Here is a 12,372-nt window from a genome sequence, read left to right on the forward strand (position 1 = left end):
TCAACAATTGCTATTTTTTCTCGATTGGATTTCAGGCTGGTGGGGGTGGGCTTAGTTAGCTAGCTAGCTAATTACTTGTTAGCCAGCAACGTTCATCTGTAAGACAAAGCAGACAGTCTGCTCTAGCTAAGAAACACCATAGTCCACCACTAGCTAATTGTTTTTCTTCACCTTTCCAGAAAGTGTCTGCTATGTGTTTGCTTGATACGAGGGAGTTAACCCCAATGTATCAAATAATAGGTGGAGTATGGACATAATGTGGCTGTGATCTAACAAGTTCATTCATCATCCACTATGGCCTAGCCATAATTTAATATAGCTAAATATAATGACTCCATTGTTGGGAATAACATGTGGGTACACAAATAATAGTTGCATGATGATGATAACATTGAAAGGAAGGTGTAGTGGGATAGTTAAGAGAGAGGGCAGGAATTGAGATGAAGGCAGAATCCAATATTTAGGATATTAAGCCCAAGGGCACACACATGGCATATGGGGATTTTGAATTATATGGAGACACGAAGGGGAGAACCTTCTACATTAACAGTACATAACCAGTGCCAAATAATAGAATGTAAACTGAAATTAATGATTAACCAGCTAAACCCAGGTTAACATGTCATCATTGTACACACAACATTCAAAGGAGGACTGAGGACAAAGCACCGCCATGCATTCACCAAACATTTAACTGGGGAAAACAGATTTCATTTAAAGTAATTGTCTGATTTGGGAACACCATTGTCTATCAAATTACAGTGTCAAATTATTTCATTTTGTCTCATCAGATGTTATCAGCAAGCTAGAGCCATATGTGGAAAGAGCACAGAGTAGATCAAAGATATACTGAACAAAAATATAAATGCAACATGCGACACATTCAACGATTTTACTGAGTTACAGTTTGTATAAGGAAATCAGTCAATTTAAATAAATTGGGCCCTAATCTATGGATTTCGCTATATGTTCCTGGGCCAAGGAAGGTGAACTCTGGCCACAAGTTTAGTAATAGTAAAACTAAACAGAACAGAGGCCTGGAATCATCACCTGGTTAATGAGCTGTAGGAATGTAATGTTTATTGATGAGGAGGAATGAGACGAGTCATGTAGTTCCCCAGACTGTCCTGCAGAGGGCAACAAACACTAAGGAGAGAACATTGGGGAGAAGGATGATGGGAGTGATTTAGGAAAAAATATCATTTTTTCAAACGGACAATAACAGCAAATGTATAGTGCAATATGGGAGTGATTTACATGTTGATTTATTTTGTTCATTTCCTCATTGATGACCTTTTCCCCTCATTTTATTTTCTCTATTACTCACCTGAACGGTCCTTGGGTAAGTGCCTTCCTACGATCTCTGACCTCTAACCTACGACGTTACAGATCAAGCATATTTAACAATGGAATATAAATATCCATAAAAGCTTTTATTTACCTGAAATTCAGCTCAGAGAAATGCTCTTTGCAGGACATTATTTTTCAGTGTATCTGATATGAATGTAGCCTAGAGAAAAATAATATTTTATTGTGCTAAATTTCTGAAAAGTAAAAAAAAAAAAAAAAGGTTCATGAAGATTTGCGGTTGCATTTTCACACAGAATGAGCTTTGGGTAACGTTGCAGCAACGTTGTTGTGGTGACGCACCACAGAGTGTGTCCCTCTTACGGTCCACTTCCACAAACATCTTCAATCACCTCTATCGCTCCCAAACTATTAGTGGACCTTGCTTGGGTCAAAAAGCCTCCTCTAACCCTAACCTAAAGTTAAGTCAATCCAACCATGGCCCTCCTATGTCTCCCTTTGACCTATGAATGGAGCATACACATTGCATGTTCTGTCGTCAAATGTTTTTTTTGAAAGCTAAACTGGAAGCTAAACTTGTGATTTGGGCTAACCTTTTCTCCAAGCTATCTATAGGGGCACATTTGTAGGTTAAAGTGTGAGCCATGGTAGTGAAATTGACCTCAGTCTCCTATAATGCTGCTCTTCCCTGGTTTTCCCTACAGTGGTCATTAACTACAATCTACTATGTGAGATATATACTATCTATGATGTTGGTACTGTAGATGATCTATGAGTGGGGAACATTAGTGGGAGCTCCTGTACAGGTAATGGGATGTTGCTAATGCTAGTCCCTGACTCTCTCCCCCCCGTCAGATCGCTCTCTTAAAGCTAGCGTCCCCTGGTACAGTGACTGGAGGGACACGCTAACGGAACTCAGCACCTCCAAGCATTACACAGGTACCTGTACTCTCACCTCACCTCACCTGGCCCACAGGTGTGTGGGGGATGGCCCCCCCTCTCTCTTCTCTCCGTTTACAGCTATCCCTCCCTCCGTTCCGCTCTCTCTCTCCTTAGCATAGTCCTAACTATGTAGCAGACTGTCCCTTTCTCCTCTCTAGTCTCTCCGTAGCAGACCCTTGTAGTGAACTCTACCTTCTCCCCTTATTCTCTGCTCTTTCTCTCACAAGGTAGTAGCTTCAGATTTCCATATCAGGGATGTGATTTGTCCTGGTCAATCAGCAAGTCCTGCTTTTCTGATATTATCCTCCACATATAAGCCAAAATCCATAATTTCCTGATTTACTATGTTGTCCTGATCACATCCCTGCATATATTTGTGTACTTTTCCATATAAGAATGTGTACTCTGTACTGTTTGTCTCAGAAATTGTCTTGTTATGTGGGTTCAGGAAGTGACTCAGGGCATTAGAGCTCATTTTGATATAATCTTGGTAATGGAACTATAATTTCCTTCATCCTACACCAAAGGGAAGAACATTGGACTCGTCATGTGTAAAGTGGGATAATTTAGTCAGTGTTCTTCCGTCTCCCATTTATATATAATTGGTTTAGGCCTAAATCTAAATCCCAGGTTATTAGATATGGTGTCTTTTGTAAGATATCTGCATTCCTGAGACTTGAGGAGCCAGTGGAAATTGAAACTATGCTTTCTATCTTAGGCTGTTTCAGACAGTTTGATGTCAGGGTGGAGAATTGTTTATGTCCTGAACACACTTCCTGTACTCTGATGACCTTGATAATCTCACTTCTCTGGTCTATCTATCAATCAATCAGTCAATCACATTTATTTATACATTTCCTTTTTTATGTCTCAAAGTGCCTTACAGTCATACATAGGCCCCTAATTGGCTATGGCCTATTGCTTTCTGAGCCGCATCTCTGGGCACTCTGCTTTCCGCCCGGCAGTAACTCTTACTCCAAGTTAAAGGGTTTTCTCTCAAACAATGAATTCAAGTTGATAACAGGGAATTGGAATTGATTCAAAACAGAAGGCTTTAAACAGATGAATCCTGACTCTGCTGTGTGCTTCTCAGTTACTGAGATCACGCACTGACCTGACTGAAGTGAGCTCTCTGATGCTGTGAGTGACACTCACTCCCTACTCACTCACTCAAGGTTTCCCTTGTAGCTCGTGGCTTTAGTTAGTAGCATACAGACCTGGGTTCAAATACTATTTGGTCATTTCAAATACTTTGATTGTTGCCTGGAGTGCCAGGTGGGCGGTGTTTGCACTTTTGGGACTTTTCTATTGGTCCCATTGTGGCATGCAAGCTCAATCAAGCACAGCTTAAGTATTGGAAATGATTTTAAATAGTACTTGAAGCCAGGTCTGTAAGTAGCATAGAACTCCTGATCTGTTTGGTTCTCTCTCAATCAGTAGGCTATTAACCGGTGGTCCTCTTGATGACATACACATAGCATTCCTGTTTGTACACACGCGTAGCACAAGTGTTAAAAACACTGACAATTTGTTGATGAAATCCAATGTTTGTGTATTTGGTCGTTCTGAGTACACTTGTCACCAAATTTCTGAACCGTGACACTAACAAGTGAGCCATTCAAATGGTTTTTGACGTGACGTCATCTTTGTCTTTACATTTTTCAAAGACTGAGCACTGGTGGCTTTAGATATCCTTTTTCTTGATGTCCCTGCCATAAAATGATGACTGAAAATGTATTACTGACTAATCATCTGGAAATTGGACTGGGAACCCAGAGGGTTACATGCTCCTCTTCCTCATAATGCTGTTGTGTCTGTGTCCGAACACAAAGCCTGCTGTGTTTGTTGTGATGAATGTGGAGAGAAGGAGTACTAGAGTCTGTCTGAGGTGTCATGAAGGAGCTGTTCAGAGAACTCACACCAGAGATGCCAGAACTACCCAGGTTGTGTTCATCTGATTTTATTTTTTATTTTTAATTTTTTGGGGTTGTTCTGACTAATTGGTGTATCTCTTGATGACAAATGTAGTCTACAATGAGCAGCATGATGCTCTCTGCATCTCAATGGGTTTAGGATAAAAGAAGAATCAGGTGGTGGTACAAACCTTACTCTCATCTGGCTAATCAGTTAATTCATCTAATTTCTCTCACCGAGTATCATTTGTTGCGGCTCCGCAATCAGACCCTTCAGCAATCACTGCGTGTGTGTTAGGGTTGGGCGACGTCAACCTTTGTCCTATCGTGATTATGTACCCATAAAACATTGATATACACAATAGTATTGCCTCCTATTGGCCAACCAAAAAACCCCAAACAACTCCACTTAAGCGACTGTTGCGCGAAAGATAATGATGTTGAAAGCCTGGGCAGAAGCATGGAACAGGTGTCTGTGTGGCGAGCACATGATGTGGCAGTCTGATGAGGAACAGTCTGTCTTACCATAGTTATTTTCATTGGATAATTTGCCTCGTAAAATAATACTAAATTAAGAATATTGTTCTAGCTCTCATAAAGCTGTGATTGAGAACAGCCTACGCTTAGGCTATAGACTTTCATTCTTGTTATTTTTTAAAAGCTGCAACTTTAGGACAACACCTTCTTAGGCTATAATATTTGGGAAATAAGCTACTGTTCATAACTTTAACTTTTATTATAGGTTATTGGCCATTTTGTTTTTTTCCAGGCCCGCATGGATAATTTTATTTCTTAATAAACTTAAACTTGATTTCAACTTTTGCGAGTCTTCGTTTCTTTACTGTGCGGCGCCAGTCAAGTTCAAATAGGCTAAACCGTCGTCTGTCAATCATCGTTGATAGACTATGCTATCATAATATCGCGCAACCCTAGTGTGTGTGTGTCACCTGTGATGGCCTCTCCTGGCTGGTTGAGCCTGGTGTGTGTGTGTGTGTGTGTGTGTAGACTGCTCTCTGCAACCCCCCTGGGTGTAGGCTACATGTGATCTCTATGCAGCTCCACTCTCTGTGTGGTGTTGTGTGGAGGTGAGACCTGGTTAGAGTAATGTTCTCTCTCTCATCTTGTTGTTGTCCTATCTCTCCAGCCACGACTCCCTGGTTTGAGGCGTACAGAGAGAGCTTCCTCCAGTCCATGCCTGCCTCCGACCATGAGTTCCTCAACCACTACCTCGCTTGTATCCTTCGCACTGCTTCAACATAGTAGAATAAACCCTATAATGATGAGAGAGAAGCTATCTCTCTCTCATTCCTCCTTCCTTTTCTCCCGGTTTTCTTTACCTCTCTCTCTGTCTTGTTCAGTTTATCCCTGTCACTCTCCACCTCTTTCTCGCTCCTCTGTTTTCATCTTCCTCTCCCATCCTGTCCTACTCGCTCTTTCTCTGTCTGTGTGGTTGTCTCCCCCTTTCCTACTCGCTCTGTCTCTGGTTGTGGTTCTTTGACGGCCGTCCCTGCAGGTCTGTTGGTGGTGTCATCCAGTGAGGCTGTACCAGTGGAGAAGTTCCTCAAGCTGTCTCAGGAGCAGCACAGGATCCAGCACAGCGGCGAATACACCAACCCCAAGTGGTTCATCCCCAACACACTTAAATACTACGTCCTACTGCACGACATGAGCCAGGGAAACGAACAGAGGTGGGTAGTAGTGACGCAAACACCACACGCATGTGCAGACATGCAAGTGCGCACACGCACACAAAATCTCAGACAGCCAGGCCAATGACCTCAGCTCTCCTTCTCTTTAATCCATTGACCTCGGCTAACCCTGTGTTTGCGTGTGCGCGCAGCCCTCTATGTCATTAGACAGAAGCAGTAATGAGGAAGGTGTTCACTCCGCTTCTCACCGGCAGTTATGGATTCCCTTAATTCTCTCTCTCTCAGGGCTGACTCTGTGTATGAGGATATGAAGCAGAGGTATGGTGCTCAGGGTTGTTACCTGTTGAAGGTCAACTCTCGTACGGCAGCAGCAGGAGCAGACGAACAGATCCCAGACCCATGGAGCCAGTACCTTCACAAGAGCAGCCTGCAAAGCCAGGTACAGTAGAGCCCAGACAAAGTATTCCAAGTATCCAGTTGCTAATGTACAGTAGCATACAACTGACAGTACCATTATCGGGTTCATTAGGACACATTGTTTTGCGACGGAAAAAGAAAATGAATGTTGCTTATTGGACAAGTTCAGGTTGTACCTTCCTGTTTTACTCAGTTTCTGAGCGTTTTCTTCCGTTGCGTGCCTATTAAACATGTTTGCTCATGGCTGTTCTAGGATCAGTATGAGGATCCAGCCCCAGCCCCTGTAGTGGTGAACAACACTGCTGTAGAGAACAACGTAGGAGGAACATCCGAGGTGGATGGACACGACTCAGAAGAGAAAGGTGAGCTTAGCCACTTAGCAATACTCAGGAGCTGAAGATGTCATGTCATTAGCCACTCCTCCACTCCTGAACATGAACATACTTGTGGTCCTGTGTGGCTCAGTTGAAAAGAGCTTGGCCCTAGCAACTCCAAGGTCATTGGTTCAATGGGATTGCTTATCAATGAAAAAATATTTAAAACTTTGTATTTGTGAAACCTCTTTTCCACCTCCATTGTGTGTCTGATTCATTCCCCTCTTACTCTACTGAAAGGTTGATGATTGCGTCAATAAAGAAAGACACTGCTCTAGTTGACTTATTTAATTCAGATAGATTAGTAACTATCATCTGAAGCATGCCTGGGTTGACAATGTGGTGTTGATGATTTGTTCAGATTGAGTTTCCCAACATTCTGGATGCACATCCCCATTTGAAGTTTGCTTAGGTTCTTGACCATGTTTTGTTGAAGTTGTTGTTTATCCAGACGGAATGACCAACATTGTGGCCACATGCCTTCACATTGTTGACAGTGACATTGTGTGTTGTTTATCAGACGGAGTCTTGGTCAACAGTCTGGACAACACCCATCCCCTCCAGCTGGATACACCCAGTGACACGCCCGGTAGCCTCGACGCTCTCAGGGCCGTCGCCGTGGAAACCAAGCCACCGCCTATCGCCACGGGAATGGCAGCGGCCGCCAGCCATGGGGCGTGCCTAACGCTGAACGACCACGACCGCATCAGACTGTTCATCCAGGAGTTTACCTTCAGGGGACTACTGCCTCACATAGAGAAGAACATCAGACAGCTCAATGACCAGGTAGAAAGACACGCACACATACACAATGACCATGAGACGGCTCAGTGCCACTCTGTCTAGTGTATTGTGGATTTAATAATTAGTCCCTTTGCGATTCTGCGATTGCTTTTTTCTTTTGCAAAATTGTCAATTCCCTGCATATTATGAGAAGATTTGACCAATAACCACATAAAACAGTCAAATCACTTCAATATTACAGCATAAAACTGTCCGATTACTGCACGGCAAATTGGACAAAATCATTGCAGATTGCCATGCAAAATGTCAGAATTGCAGCAGCAAAATCAAGCATTTTTGCCTGCAAATATCACTCCCAAGAAAAGCAGCGAAATCCTGGAATGACTGATTGATGGATGGAACGATCAATGATCTGATCTCATTCCTTTTCTCTCCCTCCCCCTCTCACTCTCTGTAGCTGGTCTCCAGGAAAGGCTTGAGTCGCTCTCTTTTCTCTGCCACTAAGAAGTGGTTTGGAGGAGGGAAAGTTCCAGAGAAGAGTATTGCTGAACTGAAGAACACTTCTGGCCTCCTGTAAGTACATCACCTTCCTCCTCCTCTTCTTACTCTTCATCACCTTCATATCACCATTAGCGAGGAGATTTTCCTGTTAGTAAGTGCCAAGACCAAAGCTATCACACTGCTTACTGACCAGTGATTGTAAAGGATGGCAGGGTCCTCTCATTAACAGATCACACCTGGGATCACACTCTGGTACATACAGTATGCACACAATCACACATTTACTGTGTTCAACCATCCACGTGTCTAATCAGAGGTGCAGAACGAGAGGCTAGAGAGCGTTAGAACTCGTCAGAGATCAGCTGTAGGCTTTCACCCAAAGCAGTGTAGAGTTTGCATATTTTGAATTGTTCAGGATGGTGGTTTGCTATTACAGCTGAGGATCTGTGTGTGTCCCAAATGGCATCCTATTCCCTATAGTGTACTACTTGTGACCAGAGGCCTATGGGCCCTGGTCAAATGTAGTGCACTAAATAGAGAACACTAGGGTGCCATTTGGGACACAGCCTCAGAATGGTTCTGGATGGCCGTTTGCGAACACCTCCACCTCCTTATCTCCTGAGCGGTCTGACCTTTGCCCTCTGTCCTGTGTGATGTCATTAGCTATCCCCCAGAAGCCCCTGAGCTGCAGATCAGGAAGATGGCTGACCTGTGTTTTCTGGTTCAGCACTATGAGCTGGCCTACAGCTGCTACCACACGGCCAAGAAGGATTTCCTCTCTGACCAGGCCATGCTCTATGCCGCTGGGGCACTGGTGAGAACACACACCCACACAGAGGGAGAGAGAACAAGAGCGCATACACACACACACACACTCTCAAAGAGAACACACACGCATAAACACACACGTGCGTACACATGCTCATACACACACGTCGCATGCGCACACACAGTACATTGTCATGAAGGTAGTTAACAGTCTTGCAGAAAGGACACAGCAGGAGGTAAGATTTAGGTGCCAGAAGGTGAAGTAAGTGCTTGGCAGCAGCAGCACATGCACAATACTGAGACTGAGCACACGCACACCAATCTACCTTGCACCTCTGAATGACGTGAACAAAACAAGAACAGAGTCTTGAGTTTTTGTACTCTTGGAGACCTGAGCAGTAGGGTGTCTACCACAGCAGACTAGAAAGAAAGTAAATGTGAAGTTTGTCCTGTAGAATGTTCAGAGGAGTCATAGAACTTAAAGAACAAAGACTGTAATTTGATGTCTGAGAGAACAGAAGCATCATTAAAGGTACAACAACAACAACATGACAGAACTAGAGGTGGTGTCACCGGTGCACATCTGAAGAATGCATCATGGGAGTGCCCTAGACAGACATACAACACTGAATGATATTGGAAAATGGCCACACACACACACACCATATTGATCTCCCCGCCCTCTGCTTCCCGTCCTAGCGTCCTGCAGTGTTAACGATGCGGCCACGCCTCATGGCTTTCTGGGTCGCCTAAATATGAACGGCAGACAGGTGTGTGTGTGTGTAGCCAGACTATTAATGGCAGGCTGATGGTCTGGAACCGTGACTGCCCCTCACGTGTCTGATACCTATCCTCAACACACCCACCATATTACCATTTATAACACTCAACACTGATGGGTGTATGGATGTATGATGAATAGATTTTAAATGATTATCTTTCTCCTCTTTTGCTGCCCCTCTCTCCTTTGTCTCTTTCGGTTTCTCCCCCACTGTCTAATCTTTCTCCTCTCGCTCTCTCTCATTCATCTCTTTCCCATTATCCTCCTCCTCTCTCTCTCTGTCTGTCTGTCTCTCTCTGTCTGTCTCTCTCTCTCTGTCTGTCTCTCTCTCTCTCTTCCTCTCTTCTCTTCTCTCCTCTCTCTGTCTGTAGGAGATGGCAGCAGTGTCTGCGTTTCTACAGGTTGGGGCTCCAAGGCCGTATCCAGCACACTACATGGACACGGCAATACAGACCTACAGAGATGTGTCCAAGTACGACATTAACACACACACACACACACACACACACACGTGTTGTCACAAAATCGCACATCGACTAACAATGGCCAGTAAGCTAAAATACCCAGACTCATAGCCGCATACAAGCCACAAAACTACACAGGCTCTCTCACCCCTATGGTAGTGTGTGTGTAAGAATATGTTTTATAAATGTCTGTCCCCCATACAGGAACATGGTCCTAGCTGAACGTTGTGCTCTGCTCAGTGCTGAGGTACTAAAGAGTCAGGCCAAGTACTCTGATGCTGCTACCCTCCTCATCAAGATGACCAGTGAGGTGAGAAGACCCTACTAGAGCACGGCCTATATTGGCCTTCTAATACTATATCGTTATTGGACGATAATTCCACCGATAACCGATATTCAAAAAATGAGATGAAAAAAGCGAATCTCATGCTTATCAGAACACTTGCGGCCATTCTCATGATGTCATTATTGTCACTATTGTAAGAAGTCAACATTTTGAAGCGTTTTTCTTAGACAATTGCTCTGTTGGATGGCAATTTTTGAGAATTCAGTGTGGAATAATGATTGAATTTCCTCGCTGTTAAACAGTATATAGGCAGATATATCAGTAAGTTATGTCCCCCAAAAATCGGAATCTGTATTGGACCCAAATAAACATTGGTCGGGCTCTAGACACTACTTCTGATTTATCATTGTATCAGGTTCTATGTTTTTCCACTATAGATTAACCTCTGGCTCTGTATACATCTGTAGCAGTCAGATCACTGTATGTTACGTGTAGCATATTTATGTGTGAAACTTTTATGTTGCTGCCTACTGCCGTCTTGAACAGGTTTCTCTTGCAAACTAGATTTGATCTAAATTAGACTAACCTGTATAAATAAAGGTTAAATTAAAATGTGTGGTATGTCCATGTTATTAGCTAACCTGTATAACCCTGTCTATCTCCCTCCCAGGACTCTGACCTGCGTTCTGCCCTCCTATTGGAGCAGGCAGCCCACTGTTTTATTAACATGCGGAACCCCATGGTCAGGAAGTTTGCCTTCCACATGATCCTGGCAGGACACCGCTTCAGCAAGGCAGGGCAGGTGAGTGTGACCAAAACAGGCTAAAGTTAGGCCGTGTTCTGTAGACCTGAAACTGAAGAGAGCGAAACAGGGCGGTACTATGTACTTCGGTATGTAAATCCCTGTTAAAGAGGAATTGTGGGTGTGTGAACACCAATGAGGCCTTTTTAAAAGCAGAATGTGGTGATCTGAGACAAGGTGAAACAGAATTGATTCTACTGGTGGGTCAGACAGGTGATATGGTTTCTGTCCTTCTGAAGCCCCGTTTGAGCGGGAGGCCTGCAGTCTTCAAAGTTTTAGAATTGTTTGAGCATTCCATTTCAGAACTCTTGATTGTTTTCTTCCTCTCCTTTCCCTCTGCTGTTTCTCTCTCCCCTGCTGTATCTGCCCCCTCTCTCTCCCTCCCTGTAGAAGCGCCATGCGTTGCGGTGTTACTGCCAGGCCATGCAGGTGTATAAGGGTAAAGGCTGGTCCCTGGCTGAGGACCATATCAACTTCACTATCGGCCGCCAGTCCTTCACCCTGCGCCAACCAGAGAACGCTGTCTCAGCCTTCAGACACATCCTCACCAACGACAGCCAGCAAACCTCCACACAGCAGGGAGCCTTCCTCCGGGAATACCTCTACGTCTACAAGGTAACACCCTTACAATGTTAATACAATCCTATCACAACCTTAAAACAACCTTAACACAACGTTAGCACAACATTATTACAACCCCACAGCAGGGAGTCAAGAAAACAAGATCACAACACAACCTATACATAACCTCAATACAGCCTTAACATTAGCGTAATACAGGGAGGCTCAGGAAGCCTTCCTTAGAGAGTACCTCTAGACCCCTCAACAAGGCCATGGCGTGATAGACTCTGGTTTGACACACGCTGTCCAAGTGTTGCATGGTGTACAGGTACAATATTCATATCATTTCATACACTGAGTGTACAAAAACTTAAGGACACCTGCTATTTCCATGACAGACTGACCAGGTGAATCCAGGTGAAAGCTATGATCCATTATTGATGTCACCTGTTAAATCCACCAATCAGTGTAGATGAAGGGGAGGATACAGGTTAAAGAAGGATTTTTAAGCCTTGAGACAATTGAGACATGGGTTGTGAATGTGTGCCATTCAGAAGGTGAATGGGCAAGACACAACATTTAAGTTGTGTCCCTGTATGCTTTCAACACCTTGTAGAGTCCATGCCTCGACGAATTGAACTCAATATTAGGAAGGTGTCCTTAATGTTTTGTACACTCAGTATATATTCAGTTTATATAACATGTACCCGTGGGCTGACACTCAAAAAAAATAACTAAAATAAGAAATGCATACAGAGAAATTATCATATTGATCACAGGATTTTGTAATAATCAAATTGGTATATAAAGAAACGAGGTGGCCTATAATTAATTTCGAAGTGCAACAGAGCTGCCTTCCAGC

General features: G+C 43.7%; 1 protein-coding gene across 2 annotated transcripts in view; it reads left to right on the plus strand.

Annotated features, from left to right (window-relative positions):
- LOC121540040 (trafficking protein particle complex subunit 8) overlaps positions 1-12,372 on the plus strand; it is a 59,282-nt gene that overhangs the window by 14,545 nt on the left and 32,365 nt on the right. The window contains exons 3-14 of one of the 2 annotated variants that reach the window (XM_045207695.1): positions 2,164-2,247; positions 5,308-5,397; positions 5,677-5,851; positions 6,098-6,251; positions 6,483-6,591; positions 7,124-7,389; positions 7,805-7,920; positions 8,512-8,662; positions 9,769-9,869; positions 10,066-10,171; positions 10,818-10,949; positions 11,340-11,564. In XM_045207695.1, the coding sequence (XP_045063630.1) occupies positions 2,164-2,247; positions 5,308-5,397; positions 5,677-5,851; positions 6,098-6,251; positions 6,483-6,591; positions 7,124-7,389; positions 7,805-7,920; positions 8,512-8,662; positions 9,769-9,869; positions 10,066-10,171; positions 10,818-10,949; positions 11,340-11,564 (1,709 nt within the window). The remainder of the gene's footprint in view (positions 1-2,163; positions 2,248-5,307; positions 5,398-5,676; positions 5,852-6,097; positions 6,252-6,482; positions 6,592-7,123; positions 7,390-7,804; positions 7,921-8,511; positions 8,663-9,768; positions 9,870-10,065; positions 10,172-10,817; positions 10,950-11,339; positions 11,565-12,372) is intronic. The other variant, XM_045207696.1, reaches the window with a different exon arrangement.

This window comes from Coregonus clupeaformis, chromosome 26 (genome assembly GCF_020615455.1).
Source record: "Coregonus clupeaformis isolate EN_2021a chromosome 26, ASM2061545v1, whole genome shotgun sequence".
Taxonomy (NCBI): domain Eukaryota; kingdom Metazoa; phylum Chordata; class Actinopteri; order Salmoniformes; family Salmonidae; genus Coregonus; species Coregonus clupeaformis.